Raw genomic sequence first — 15,856 nt, 5'->3', positions numbered from 1 at the left:
TTCTTGGTTCTCGCATTGAGAATTTTAAGGCTTCGCTTGAAATCTTCGCGAACTTTCAACGAAGGTTAATAGATTCTTTCGCGGAGGGAACAATGTTTACGCAACGTTGAACATTTATTTAATAAACCGGACGTTGTTCCATTGGTGACGCAGCCGCAACGGTTCGTGGAAACGTTTGCTTGTCATCGGACGGGTACCGATAATATTACGTAAAATTCAATCGCGTTCGCATCAATTCGGAGAATAACTACGCGAATGCGTTTTCGTGGTGGTGGTGGTGGTGGTAGTGGTGGTTGCACGTGGTTTTGTGCACTCTGTCTTTATACCGAACGGATAATAGAGAACCGAGACAGGAGGTCTGGGGAACATTTTCAAAGTAGAGTGAAGCCGCGCTCCCATGTGGGATCGTGGCTTAACACGGTGTCGTGTAACAGGGACCGATGAGAGAACAACCAGTCACGTGGAATATAAACGGATTACATGCCTCGAATGCATTTCTTTCACCCATCGCCCCTCCCCCCTCCACGGTCTCCGTCCTATGCCCCCTCCCCTCCTCGCCCCCTACATCTCCTCAGCGTTGTTGTCCTCTTCACCTGAAACAGAAATACTCCGGTCCTTCTCTACGAATACCTGGCCGCAGATTTCTCGGACGATAATTAATGCGGAACGAGGAGCGTTCCACTCGGCTTTCTGAATGAGTCACGTTCTTGACAGCCACTAAATGAAGCCCCTCCCCTCTCCACTCCTTCCCTTTTCCTCTCACTCCCACCCTCCCTCTCTCGCTCTCTTTCTCTTTCTCTTTCTCCCCACCCGGGAACCATACCCACGATGCTCATACCCTGTCTTTTGGGTTTAATTGATTCCTTGCCAAAGCCGCGTTACCGCGGTCTGCTCGCGATTAAATCTCCCTCTGTTGTGTTTGTCACCGAAGCCTGGTAAACTTCGTACGAAACAAAAAATCGGGATATAACAATCGTTCCTGATTTCTTTATCGCGCGACATTGTTCCTTTAGAATTTCAAACAATCGATTTCTTCGAAATAACAGCAATTTCTCATCGCTCAGGTGTCGTCGGTGTTTCGTTATTTTTCTTTTTTCTATTTCGAACACACGTTCGAAGGAACGTGTTTTGCTTTTCTTCGAGTGTCTGTCGTTTTATTATTATTATTATTTTATTTCGTTTTCCATCCGATCGCTTCGATCGCGGATCGGGGTGGAATTTATTTCGGTAAATATAAAGGAGAATAGAGTATTTGGGCATTTTTTAGCACACGAGACGAAAGCTGATCGCCGAAATTCATGGAATAAACACGCCCCAAGGAGAAACAAGAATTTCTATGAGGGGAGTGGGGGGGAGCGGGCACGTGAGCAGATGGCGCTCGCATATCGATCGTGTCTTTTTTATCCAATTCTCATTCCGGTTCGAAAGATCTTTTTCGGATTTTCAACGTGCCGTTGCAACAAACAAATTCACCGGACTAAGATAAATTGTTCCGTTGCCCGTTTATTAGCGCAATTACACGTAAAACAAGCACGCTCTTCAATCTTCCGTTCCATTATTTCTCATTACGTTATTTCTGCGCTTTACAGACAACGAGTAAACGCACGGAACAGTGGTACCGTTATCGCCAACAAATTGTAGCGCTCGTACGAGCATTGTGTACAGTTATTAGCATCGTAATAACTATCATCACGATTCGTGTAATTCCATAATCGATCGAACGTAATTAATTCGGGTCGGAAATGTGCTTGAATATTGCAATACTTACCGCACTTACCACCAGATGGCTCCATGTATTAGTCGATTTCGCCCTTTTGAGATTCACACAGAGAGCCTCTATATATAGGAAATCCTCTTAAGGACGAACTTGATGTTCGTACGAATTATTCACGGGAGATTGAAATGCTCCAATCTAGAACTATAAATTATACGATTATTGAGATACCGATAAAAATTCTCAATTGAGTTTATTCGAAATGGAATTACACGATTGAGAGTTGGTATTATATTATTTATAACAACAAACGTTTCGTCGTTCGGTTTAGGTCCTTTTTTATTCAAACATTAATCGAAGTACTCCAATCTAGAACTATGAATTATACGATTATTGAGACACCGATAAAAATTCTCGATGGAATTTATTCGAAAGAAAATTACACTATTGCAAGTTGGTATTATATTGTTTATAACCTCAAACGTTTCGTCTTGCGCTTTTTCATGTAAACATTCATAGAAATACAAACTACAATTATAAATTATACGATTATTGAGATACGGATAAAATTCTCAATTGAGTTTATTAGAAATGAAATTACACGATTGCGAGTTGGTATTATATTATTTATAACCTCAAACGTTTCGTCTTCCGCTTTTTCATGTAAACATTCATAGAAATACAAACTACAATTATAAATTATACGATTATTGAGATACGGATAAAATTCTCAATTGAGTTTATTAGAAATGAAATTACACGATTGCGAGTTGGTATTATATTATTTATAACCTCAAACGTTTCGTCTTTCGATTTCGGTCCTTTTATATGCAAAAATTAATAAAAATACTCCAATCCACAATTATAAATCATCCGATTACTGAGATACCGAGAAATAATTATCCACGGAATTTATACGAAAGAAAATTACACTATATTCCGAGTTGATATTATATTATTCATAACAGCGAACGTTTCGTCGTCTCGTTTAGGTTATCTTCGATATAAACGTTAATTGACTTTATCGGTTCCAATCAGCGTTAACGTTTAATGGATTGTTTTCGTTTCATGCAATCGTAACTCGATTCTTTCTCGTTCGATGGTAATTCTTCCGTTAATTATTTTACAATTTTACAATTTCTACATCGAGATCGACCCGAATACCCAAAGTCGTAACATTTTGCAATAAAAAAAAAAAAAAAAAAAGAATACATACATATATACATATATCTCTACCAATTATTTTTGCCATTTTTTCCGTTCGATTTTATTTCCAACTACCATCGTATTAAACAATTAATGACACTCTCTCTCTAGTTGATAGGTTTCGTTACTTTTCGTTCGATGGAAGAAATTGTCTCGAGGAGAAAAGTACGCTTGACAAGCCACGGTGAAAATATTGCGGCGTATGAAACGGAGACACTTTATCGCTACGATATATATCATTCTATTCACTTACTCGCGTGTTGCCTTTCGGAATGACGGTAAGGAGAATATCGTACTATGTAGGGATGAAGAATCCACGCCGTGAGATTTTTCATGCGAAATAAAAACCGGCCTGTTTTATAAATGGCCGGACGAGTGAGCATTCTTGCGGTGGCGTGGCAAAAGCGTGGGACTTTAACGTCTCGATAAAATGTAATAATTTTGCAATTTGCGGCGATGGGAACGCAACGATAAAAACAAGACGTCCCGTGAGCGTTATTGGCGGCTGGAAAATTGAACGTGTCCCGTCCAATGGCGACTCGTACGGTGCGTGAATAAAAATTAAATAAATAAAAAAAAATTCGGACGTGCGTTTCGCTATTATTAAAGTCCAAGTCGACCGTGATCGATCTCGCGAAAATTATTATTATCATTGTACCGGTACGCGTCTTTGTTGGTCGCTTGGTTTACGGTACAGTGTCGTAGAAAGAATAATTTGCACAATGGCGTGCCACGGGGGCTACTCCTTAAACCTAACCTCTATTGGAATACAAAAGAGGATATACACCGTCCACCATTTGCATTTCGACGTGAAAGTTGTATCACTTCGCGAAACGTATTTACAAAACAACAAACACGACCTCGCCGTGAGTGTCGTTTATCCTCTCTTTATTCGCTTATAAGTTTATCAAAAATATTGGCCGAGTCCCCCCCGGTGATATTGGCTCAAAGGTTAATATTGCAACTCATAATTTCAATCTTATCGGTTTCCGATACGACGCCGCTGGAACGTTGAAAAGTACATTGTAGCAAAATTACACGGTGCAATAATGCCGGTCGTCTGTCGCAAAATCGTAACAGAAATACACAGGGACACACAGCGGCAAAGTGAAATAATATATGGATTACATTTGCATCTGTCATCCGAATCTCTCCGTCCTCTCCATATATGTATGTAGATGATGTTGTCACGATTCGTCGGAAATTCGCCGTCAATCTGATTACAAATTTCAAACCAGTATTGAATTCCGTTCGATCCCGGTGTCATATTTGTGTGACAGTGCAGCAAGCTTTGACCGTCGCTCCACTGTGTGTTGCGTGTGCACACCCTATCGGTGTCCCGGCATCGATGTACAAGGTGATTCTAGAAAATGGATCGGGTTGAACATCTACCCTAACGAAGAGGCTAAAAATTCGTTACGACGATATTAATATATTTCGATTGACTTTTTTTTTTCTCTCTTAAACGAATTAACTTTCTCTTAATATCGTGCTTAATATCGTGCACTTACGATACTCAGCTCGATTAAACTATCGAAGTGTATAAGTTTCTCTGTACGTAATTTTGTGTGAGTGTTTCTCCTCGATAGGAACATTCGGAATTTTCGTACGAAAGTTTCACGCACTCGTGTCTGTCGCTTGTAAACGATAAGAAAAAAAAAAAAAAAAAAAGAAAAGTTAGTCGAGGGAAATGTAGCAAGATTTAGCGAAGTCTATATTTCATCATATATTTTCCCCGGGCCAGATATTCCTCTTTTGTATACAAATCGATTTGGAGCCGTCAGCAAAGCTACGTAGCAGAGGCTGCCTTAAAGGCGTGGGTGTTTTGGAAACAGAAGGATGCTCGTGTATGTAGGAATATTGATTGGCAGCCAGCGAGAATTGACAACCGATCGTAGGCCCTCTGGTGGTGTAGTTCGTCTGGGAAATGTCACTGTGGATTTCGTATTACGACGTTCTCATCTTCGCGTATAATCATCTTCTCTGTCTGCTATTCGAATATCCGATTACGTTACATTCCTGGGAATTATTAATTAAAAAGTATATCGAACCGTCGACGAGCGTAAATAGTAAATTCTGATAGGAACAAATTTCGTGTAAGTAGTTTTATTCCAGACGTTACCGTTGACGAGTTATTAACTTTCGTTCGTAAAGAGACTGATATTTTCAATAAGAAACAAATGACTGGTATCTCGATCGAAAGAGACGGTTGATATTTTCGTTGAAAAGGAATCTACTTCGCAGACCGAAGATTATTTTAGTTACAAAATATGTACATTTTTGTATCCCCTTGTTAAATTATCGACCGTAATTTATCACGAAAGAGTATTGAAAATCCAGTGGGAGAAATAAATACGCAAAGTTTGTCGAAAACAAGTCGCGATTGCACGACGATCGGTTACAAAAAAAAAATGGTTATATATATGTTTCGATCTTTTTATTAAATTATCGAGAGTAATTTATTCCGGGAAGAGGATCGAAAATCCATTGGTAAAAATAAATATATATATAGCTTGTCGAAAACGAGTCGTAATTACACGAGGATCGGTTTCAACGGTACGTGACTTGTCGAATTTCTGCTCAACGATCGCGCGAATGATGTTGTTTTAAGTGGACGGATCAAGCTTTCCAAATGTATCGCTTTTCGCGAGGCTCCGGCGTACACACTCGTCCGTGTGCACGCACGAAACTGAATTCTCGGCACGCGCACTCGCGAACAATGCGCCGTGTAAATGCGCGGGGGCGCGCGCGCGCACGTCTAGGGCGGATGGCCGCGTGTGCGCGGAACTGTTTGCGCGCGAAACACGCGTAAATACGTGCGGATAGACCCGCATTGTGCGTGTGAATGTAGCCACATACGGTGCGCATTACGAGCAGCGTGCACGGAGTGTGGAGATCGTTCTCCTCGCGTTGCCATTCCCCACCCTTCGGCGTAACCTCTTCCATTGGTTGCCCCCGCCTTATTTATCACAGTAATTCTCAATAAACTACTCGCTTCCCTTGTCTCTTGCTTACTCATGAAGTAATAAACTGAATTTACTTCAATCTACGGCCTCCTTCATCGACCGGCTCGTTTTACACGCTGGCCTGCATTCGCTGTTTCTTTTTGCTGCTTCTTTTTCCTTCCTTTCTTCTTTTTTCTTTCCTTCTCGCTATTTCCCTCTCTACGATCGGACGCCGTGGAACCCGGTGAATTTTGGCATGCGCTATATGTAGGTACGTTTCGTAACATCGATGTTATCACTGTCGACGTTGAATGCCCTGGAAACACTATTTTACGACGACGTTAATACATAGACATAGTAACTCAGTCGTTCAATGAAGAGGTTAGGGTCAGGGGCGGATCTATCGTGCGAAACTAACGAAGCTTTGCTTCTGGGCCCCCGTGGGTTCTTTATTTGTTGATTTTTTTCATTTAACGACCGTTCGGAAGCGTGGCAATGAAATTGTTCAATGAAGAGGTTTAGGGTCAGGGGCGGATCTATCGTGCGAAAGTAACGAAACTTTGTATCCGGGCCCTCGAGAGTTCTTAATTTGTTGATTTTTTAATTCGACTACTATTTACAAGCGTGGAAAAAAATTGTTTGTACAATGAAGAGGATTAAGGTCAGGGACGGATCTATCGTGTGAAAGTAGAAAAACTTTATTTCTGGGCCCTCGAGGGTTCACAATTTCTTCATTTTTTAATTTAACTACTACTCAGATGGATAATAATTATAACTATTATTTCTCTTAATATTTTTCGAGAGTTCACGATTTGTTCATTTTTTAATTTAACTACTACTCGGTAGGGTAATAATTATAATTATTATTTCTCTTAATATTTCTCTAACGTTGTTTAAATATTTAGTTTGATATTCTCGCGAACCTTTTCGTTGAAAAATTATCTACACTCGAGACTACGTACGTGCAATTTGTCTCTATCGAAAATTATTTTCATAGCTTTCCTAAGTAATTAGTTTCAGACCCGAGTCTCCGCGACGATAATTAAATCGTCAAAAATTAAATAAATCGCGTCAAATTGGACACGTATCGAAATACATTATTTCCATTGGACGTGTTCGTCGATTAATTAAAATATTTCAGATACGTATTCTACGGTTTAAATAGTTAAATACCAAAAACCCCACCACGGACAAGCGTCTAATTTTTTTGGTTATTTTATATCGGCACCAAAGTGCAAATCCTTGACTCGTTTCGCTCGAAAGTTAAACTATTCCGGCTCGGTGGGATAAGGTCGTGTAAAACGCGTACGCGGTTAAGTAGGTGTTACATCATTAGCGTTACTACATCGGTGCTAGAAGCCGTGTAAACGCACTCGTGGATAAGTTTTTCAACGTTCCACGGAGTGTTTCCATTAACTGGATTTCTGATATTCTCGGCCGTCGACGAGGAAGTCCGCCCGATTCGTTCTCTGTATCATAGCCAAGTTTCCTTTCTCACAATCGATTACACCAGTGACACGATGAGCCAGCGCGCGCGTTAAAAAGCTTCGAAACGTACCGTATAGAGGGAGGGGTCGGAATCCGTATCTGCTTAACCTTCTCATAGCGTTCGGGATCCATCCGACCTCGTTTTCACCGTGCACCTTCTTGTACATGACCACGGACAAGCGAGATCTCCGTTTTCCGAGACAGAGGCTGGGGCGTATCTCTCGTTCGTTTCCCGCATTCATTTTGTTTCGGGACGTTCGTTCGTGCATTCCATCACGCGTGTTTATACGACAACAGGACGGTATACATTGCAAGGTTAATTCGATAGGCCGACTTGTTAACGAGTAACAGACTAATTAGACGATAAAGTCAACAGCTGTAATAGCTTCGCGAAATAATTACCGCGAACGTGGTCGTTAATTTTTACGATCGAATTTTTGACCCGTTACTAAGCGAGGTTATAAACAATTTTAGTTCACCGGATACGGTTAAATTTCGTTTGTACAACGTGGATTTTCCTGATGGCAATTACACAGCGTTTACCTTTTCTCGTATCTGTTGCGTAACGAACATACTTAATACTATTATCCCTGTTTGAAACCAATATAGTGGCGTAAATGTAACGTATTATTATTATTATTGCTATTATATTCGCGTTCTATCGGGGCACGGATACGTGCCTATTGTTATTAAATTAGCGAGGATTATTCGGTAGTTTGCCATATTATTCGATCATCCGTTATTATTGAATTAAAAATTATACGAAGGACGATATAATGCCTTGCTAATATCATGATTCGATTACGATACAGTAGTTACCTTGTGAAATACTTACAAGCACAGGGACGAATCTATCGGCCCCTCGAGAACTCTATTTTTTCATTTCTAAAGTTTAATTACTCCGAAGCGTGAAATTACTCCTTTCCTAAAAAAAGGACGATTCGTGTAAATTGCTATGTATTTTTCGAGAGAAAATTTTTTCTCTTTGTACAATACTGTGTTTGTGCAATTGTTTCTTGTCAAATATTATTTTCATAGCTTTCGAAATTAACGGTTCTTTAAAATTCTAATATATCTCCCTAATTATTAGATTGCTCGGAAAGTCATTTCGTTTTTTTTGGTGAAAATGAAACACGATTTTTTTTAGAGTGTACAAACATTTTATCAAATTATACATTCTCCATTTTGGAATATGAAATGACTTTCCGAACAATTCAATAATTTTCTCGATTTTTGAAACATTTTAAAAGAGGAAAATGCCTCGTAAAGTAATTAACTTCAGGTCCTGAAGAGTATAGATCCATCATTGCACGCGCAGTAATCCTGCGAAGCGAGCGTAAACGAAATTACGCGCAGAAGGAACGAGAAACATGCGCAAGAAAGAACTAGGCATTGAATTGATGCTATAATTAGAAGGGAAACTGTACGAGTGTGTTCGTGTCGTCTTCGCCGAGGAAATAATGAATCATTCCGTGACTGATTTATATTTCATTTTGTTTCCCGGCATTCTTTCGACGTTATTCGAACTCCGTGACTTTCACAATAAACGAAAAAGACAAAAAACGTCGAATATTATTCTCGGCGATGGTCTCTAAGTGCGTCGAACCATAAACGTCGATCACTCGCATTCGCGCTGCTCTTAGTGGCGTGACGTTTCGTACTTATCGACTACCATTGAACACATAATACACAGATTCGATTCACGGACGGAGAAACGATCTGCGTTACTGGCGTATCGTGTCTACAGGACGGTGAAGAAAAAGTGAGATACAGAATTCGGTGGTACAGTTCGCGTTAAACTGAGTAAACAATGCTTCGACGACGCGAAGAAAAAGTTGACCTTGCTGGAGTTAGTTCGCCGCTTGTCTAAGAATAGCCGATTCTTGGAAGAACTTTTATTTTTTCTTTCTTTTATTCGCTTAAAACGTAGACTATTATGTATGTATAGAATAAAAGAGAATATCGTGTTCCGTGGAAACGGATTGAAACGTAATACAATTCGGTGAATATTCTGAAACTATTATTTACTTAAATTCTTGATCTCGTTATAATTAGTGAATATTTCTTAACGATTGGAACTGTCTTAAAACGTAGACTATTATGCATGTATAGAATAAAAGAGAATATCGTGTTCCGTGGAAACGGATTGAAACGTAATACAATTCGGTGAATATTCTGAAACTATTATTTACTTAAATTCTTGATCTCGTTTTAATTAGTGAGTATTTCTTAACGATTGGAACTGTCTTAAAACGTAGACTATTATGTATATATAGAATAAAAGAATATCGTGTTCCGTGGAAACGGTATGAAACGTAATACAATTCGGTGAATATCGTAAAATTATTATTTACTTAAATTCTTGATCTCGTTTTAATTACCGGGTATTCTCTAACGATTGGAACTATCGAGTCATCGAAAATTTAATCATCGTTCGATCTAAACGCGCACAATGTGCGTTCTTGGACCAAGGCTCTTGTTTTTTTACCATCCTGTACGTCCGTAAGGTTATGAAGTCCATTATATGCAGAAACGATGAACAGAGGCGAACGAACGAAATTGTAATTAGAAGCAAGATGCGCGTACACAATATGCCAGCAGTACAAGCGGAACGAGCCGAGTGGAACAGGCTTGTTGGGAGAGGGTAATGGGATATTCGATGGAACATACAATGAGACATGTAAATAGTTATTTTCAGCGGTAACTCGACTACGTAGTTTCGAGCGGATAATGCGATTGTGCTAGTTTGAAATCCGTTTTCTGGATTCCTGGCCGGTGATTTCGTTACCTTTTTTATTTCATAGGCCGATACCAAGACTTTCGACCGACTTTTCGATTTATTGTTTTTTTTTCTTTTTTTTTTTTTTTTTTTCTTTTTACACGACTTCAATTTCCATCGGTTTTAATTGCATCGAATTTATCGACCTTTCTCGGGTCTTCGCTTGTTTCTTTGCCACGTTTATGCCGTCATGCACGAGCCAAGCGACACAGAAGGTTAACAATAATCCTCCCTCCACGAACCTTCTCGGATTGTCACAAAGCGAGGCGAAGAGAGGAAAACGAAAGCGTCGAAGGCCCTTTAAATTTTCATTATCGATATCCGATAACGGAGTGTACTGTGACACGTGACTATCGAGATCCACTCGTTTGAAATTCTGTCTTCGAACGAGCAATTAATTATGTTGTCGTTTCGTGTAATTTGAATATTTTTCTTGCTGTCGTTCGATGTTTCTCCGTTTCCGTTTTTTTTTTTTTTCGATGTTATTCGAACTCGAGCCGTTCTGTTTGCAAACTTTCGAAAATTTCTAACGTATAGTGTTTCTTGTTTTATATTTCATCTCTTTGATTTTTGCTACGTACAATTCTGTTACAATATACGTAATAAAGGTTCATTATTATTATTTTTAATTATTATTATTATTATTTTATTATTATTGTTACAAAATTATTCGGCGTTAAAAACTGTGTGTATCGTTACGATGAACACTTTGCACGGTATCTTTTGTATTCTGCAAGTTTTCACCTTAAAATTTCAGGGGTTTCCAAACGTTCGAAATATATACATAATGCTTTCCCGAACTTCGAGACTTTTAAAGACACTTCTCTGTACCAGGATTCCCCGGGCGTCGAAACTTGTAACTGTAAAATATTTTCGACGTGTGACACGCTAAATGGGTTTGCTGCTTTCCCTCGGCGTATTTCAATCTGAATCTTTTTGGTGCCCTTTATTTCGAAATGCCTTCTAGTCGTATAAAATAAGTGTTTTGGAATCTCTTTACTTTCATACTATTTTTCTCGTGAGGAAAACCGGTTTCGAGACCCCTCCTCGATCATGTTTTCACGATTAGAAATTACATATATGTATACACACATAGTGGCCACTGATAGAAAGAAAAATAACTTTTACAAACGCGTGTTTCTTTAAATTTGTATTATTTTATTTAGAAATACAATAAATGAATTCTTGTTAGTATTGCAGAGTGGTGTATACACAGAGTGGCCACTGACAGAAACAAAAATAACTTTTACAAGCGCATGTTTTTTCAATGTTGTATTATTTTATTTAGAAATACAACAAATGAATTCTTGTCGGTATTACGTATGAAAAGGTCCCTGGGATGACCACCGAATAAAAAAGATTGAAAATAAACAAGTCGTGACTTTTTCAAATTCATCAATCTTTCAGTGGCCAGCCTGTATATTTGAGCAAACTCCAAAGTAGTTTGTTTTCACTTTTCTCGTGTAGATCCATCGTTTGCAAATATTTTGAAAATCGTTTCCAAAGAATCCTCGAATTTCTCTCAATATTCTTCGATGAAGAATGGAAAAATTGGGTACAATCGTATCCTCTCTCGCGCTCGTGGTGTATTTTTAGCATCGCGACGCATTCGTTTCCGCTTAATTTCCAACAAAATTCGGTGTATTAAATATTAAACGCATAGTTCGAGCGTCGCCGATTCCCGACTAATTCTACGGTCGTTATTAAAATTCGATACAACGTCGCGCGATAAAATCAACGAGTAAAGTTCCAACGACGATCGCGGCGGAAACATGTAAATAGTGATCGTCGAAACCGCTGAAGTATTCCGTGGCGCTCGCGGCGTGTTTGGCTTATTATCTAAATGATGTGGAATGCGGCAAAGCGTTCCCCGTTAATTGCGATTGTAGAAGTAAGCAGGAAGAGCAGAACAGAAATTATGTACTCGGACCGGTTCGACGGTATTGCATTTTCGTGGATTATTCGCGAAGCCAATACGGTCGCGTCACAAGATACGATTCATCATTGCCGAGTGGAATGCGATCGTGTGGTATTGTCAAAATTACCGTCATAGATGAACACGTTAACGCGGCTTTAGCGCGAAATGAGTCATAGGCAGAAGCAGATACCGATACGTCCGTCCGTCCGTTCGTTCGTCCGTTCGTCCGTCTGTGCGCCCGCCCGTCCGTCCGTGCAATCTGTGATCGTAGCATACACACGTGACGTTTATATTGGGATAAAACATAGGGAGCTCCGTAGCGCGGGAGTATATGCTACGCGTATTGTGAACCAACCCCGCTCGATAAGAGGGAACGCGTGTCGACGGTCGATAAAGAAGACCTTGAATTCGCTACGCTTGTGTTTTTCGCCATTTTTACTGACCCCTTTCTAAAATAGGTTATTAAGATCGATGAAAGAATTCATCCGCGTAAATACGCGGACAATACGAAACACAGACCGACGTTACAATGGACGCGGACTTTCTAAACTTATACCGTGGCCACGCTTTGTCGCATTAGGGAAATTACTACTCTCGGTATCCCCTAAGGCATTACACGGAAGATTTAATAACCAAGTATAATGGCGTAATTTAAATCCTACGGTAACTTTGAACAAATCGAACCACGGTAATACCGGTCACGGACGTAAACCGCAATACGCAATTTATTTTTAAATAAATCGCTTGTAATACGCGGGCCGACGTAATTACACCGATTTAAATAAAAATTATCGTTGGCTACGGCGTCGCGCACAAAGGGAAATGATTCCACGATCGCCAGACGTATTCAGCAGCTCGTTGCTGAAATGTAGCAATAACCGAGAGTGGTGGATTTTCATTTACTCGGCACCGTTACTTCCATTCCTGCATGCAGCAGGAATCATTTTGAATAGAAAATGAGCAAAGCGTGCCTCGTACACACGTTTATCGTGTTTTATATGCCTTTTAGATTGTTGCCTGAACGCATTCGCGGAATGAATAACATTTTCAAAGTGAACGTTATTTAGGATATTGCTGTTGCGCGAATACTTTGATATTAAATTTCTGTTAAATCACGCACACGCACACAGACACACGGACGTGACACGTGTATACGTATACGTTCGCTTAATAAATCGGAGGAACGTTGAATATCTTTTACAAGCACGAGGCCAACGGTTTTATTACCTTAATGCGGGTTTCTATAGAGGTAGCTATGAAATCGCAAAATTTTCTAATCGTAACGATCTATTATTAATAATGGCCGTCTCGCTGTTACTCAGCGGGTTTTATTAACGCTTTCTTTTCTATGTTGACGTTTTTAATTAATCACTACGCGATAACGTGGACGACGACGGTGTTTCGCAACTACCAAGGCTGATTCGACTTAATTCATTATCGTTTTCGATTGCTGACTCGTGGAAACCAAATGAAAAGAGTACTCGAAAGGAAAAGGAAATTGTTGTACAAATAACGATGCAAAGTTTCGATTAAACGGTTACACGCTCGCGCAGTCATCGTTTTCACGTTGCACGTTATTTTTAACAAATACGTCGCGTTGTCGTGAGCCACGTAGATGATGTTAATTCCGTGGTCGATGATCGACTCTCCGCTCCCGTTGGTTCACTTTCACCTCCCTCGATTACCACACGTTCTTGGTGTATCGAAAATTTACATTCATTAACGTTGCTTCGTCTTGTTGTTGTAAAACCAGCTCGAGTATAACTCGTACGTGTAATTCGCACGTTGTACCGTAGTGTGGTTAGTTGTAAAAATTATTGGCTCGTTCGGGAAGTCATTTCGTTTGCCAAAACGGAGAATATACAATTTAATCGAATGTTTACACACTCTGAAAAAATCGTGTTTTATTTTCACGAAAAGAAACTAAATGACTTTCCGAACAACGTAATAATTAGGAAGATATATTGAAATTTTAAAGAACCGTTAATTTTGATAGCTGTAAAAATAATATTTGACAAGAAAAAATTGCACGTACACAGTATTGTGTAAAAAGAAAAAATTTTCCCTAAAAAATTACATAGTAATTTACAAAAATCGTACGATTTTTTTTTAGGAATGGAGTATTTTAGAAATTAAAAAATATAGTTGAAATCACTTTTCGAACAATCCAATAGTTACACGATTAATGTAACCGAGAACCGCCGGTGTCTTCGTCGACAAACAAGATGGCGTCGTCGAGGTTATTATTCGTCGATACTAATTGAATTTTATCGTTGCTAATTGAACTCTTTCCGCTCGCTTTTCCGAAATTTAAACCAACGTTTGGAATATCGGGTATTATTCGCGCGAATTTCGTCCGGGGGTTTGTAGTATATTGATTTTCGCAAACATTGCGTTCCCTGGTTGATAGAAATCCCATTGATAGGTTATGTCGCCGTAATACCATTGTTTTCGTAGAAACGATAACTCTACTTGCATCGGGCCCGGTCGAGTCGGATTAAAGAATGAAACGAAATCACGGTGAAATCGAGTCCACTTTTTCAAAATTTATACGCGAAAAAAAAAAGAAAGAAAGAAAGAAAGAAAAAAAGAAAACAAAACAGAATCTCGTACACGTATTCGTTCTATAGATATATTCCTTTACGTGTTATTTTATATTCCGTTGCCCTTTTAATATGCATACGAATAAAACATCCAACCGAGAAATACTCGATGCGAGTTGTAACGTAATGAAGATAATTAAAATACAATGTAAAACCGGGCTCTCGAATTATGCAAACGCGGCCGGAGTACGCTTATTCAGAAACAAAACACGCCAGCTCGTACAATGCATTATTATTTGGAATTTACGACGGTACTCATGAGAACGATGGAAAAGGATGGAGTCGTATTCCTCTGCAGTTGTTATCTTATCGCGATCTCTGAAGGGTTCGAGCACGGGTGGTGATCAAATATTGGATCACTACGGATCGAGATGGTGCATTTAAATTTTATCGTAATTCTATCACGAGCAACATTGTTGCACGCTGGTTGCGCGTGGTGTATTGGAATTTTTCTTGACAAATTTTACGACACTCGCGACAAGGTTATGCAACGAAACGAACAATCGTGAACGTAACCGGTACTCGAACGGATTGAGAACCACTGTTACGAGCAGGTTGACTGCCCCTCCCCCTCCCTCATCTCCCCCCTAGTCCCTCCCTGACTTCATGCTGGTGGGAAGTTCATGTTACACGATGCGGACTATCTTCCGGCCAATCGATACGTACTTAATTAATTAACCTCTTCGTACATCTCGCATTATTGCTAATTATAAATCCGATTAAATATATTTGTATCGGTATGTCGTTTCGTTAACAAGCTGCGCGGACAATTGTTTTCGAACACGATCGCTCTGCGGAACGAGAAACGATGAAGAATAGAAGAATTTTCCAAAAAAAAAAAAGAAAGAAAAAGTAAATTTTGAATTTAATTTCCGTTACTGGAAATAAAGTCTTCTTTTATTCGCTCGATGTTTCACCGTTGAAATAATATCAACGTGGAACGGAAATAGTTGAAATTCCGGCAGAGATTTATTTTTAAATAATTTTTTTCACCATCGATATATCGGATCGAATTTCATTAGGTTATAATAGATAACCATGGATAAATATTTCTGTAAAATATCTTCCCCCCTTTTTTCAATCTTCGAACGAATTTGTTGTTCCCCCTATTTTTAAATAATTTTTTTTACCATCGATATATCAGATCGAATTTCATAATAGATAACCATTCAATGGATAGATATTTCCATAAAATATTTTCGA

At 39.2% G+C, this 15,856-nt stretch overlaps 2 protein-coding genes across 7 annotated transcripts in view; one reads left to right on the top strand and one right to left on the bottom strand.

Annotated features, from left to right (window-relative positions):
* LOC143145108 (uncharacterized) overlaps window positions 1–15,856 on the top strand; it is a 295,651-nt gene that overhangs the window by 218,856 nt on the left and 60,939 nt on the right. The gene's annotated exons all lie outside the window — the stretch shown is intronic.
* LOC143153731 (uncharacterized) lies at window positions 5,926–8,389 on the bottom strand. The gene is made up of 4 exons (XM_076325213.1): window positions 8,350–8,389; window positions 8,254–8,306; window positions 8,189–8,204; window positions 5,926–6,190 (listed from the first exon to the last, which is right to left on the bottom strand). The coding sequence occupies exons 1-4, from the start codon at window positions 8,387–8,389 to the stop codon at window positions 5,979–5,981; spliced, it is 321 nt and encodes a 106-aa protein (XP_076181328.1). The 3' UTR covers window positions 5,926–5,978.

The sequence above is a fragment of the Ptiloglossa arizonensis genome, chromosome 1 (genome assembly GCF_051014685.1).
Source record: "Ptiloglossa arizonensis isolate GNS036 chromosome 1, iyPtiAriz1_principal, whole genome shotgun sequence".
In the NCBI taxonomy this organism is placed as follows: Eukaryota; Metazoa; Arthropoda; class Insecta; order Hymenoptera; family Colletidae; genus Ptiloglossa; species Ptiloglossa arizonensis.
Note: the sequence above shows the minus strand (reverse complement) of the source record. Positions and strands in the feature narration are given on the sequence as shown.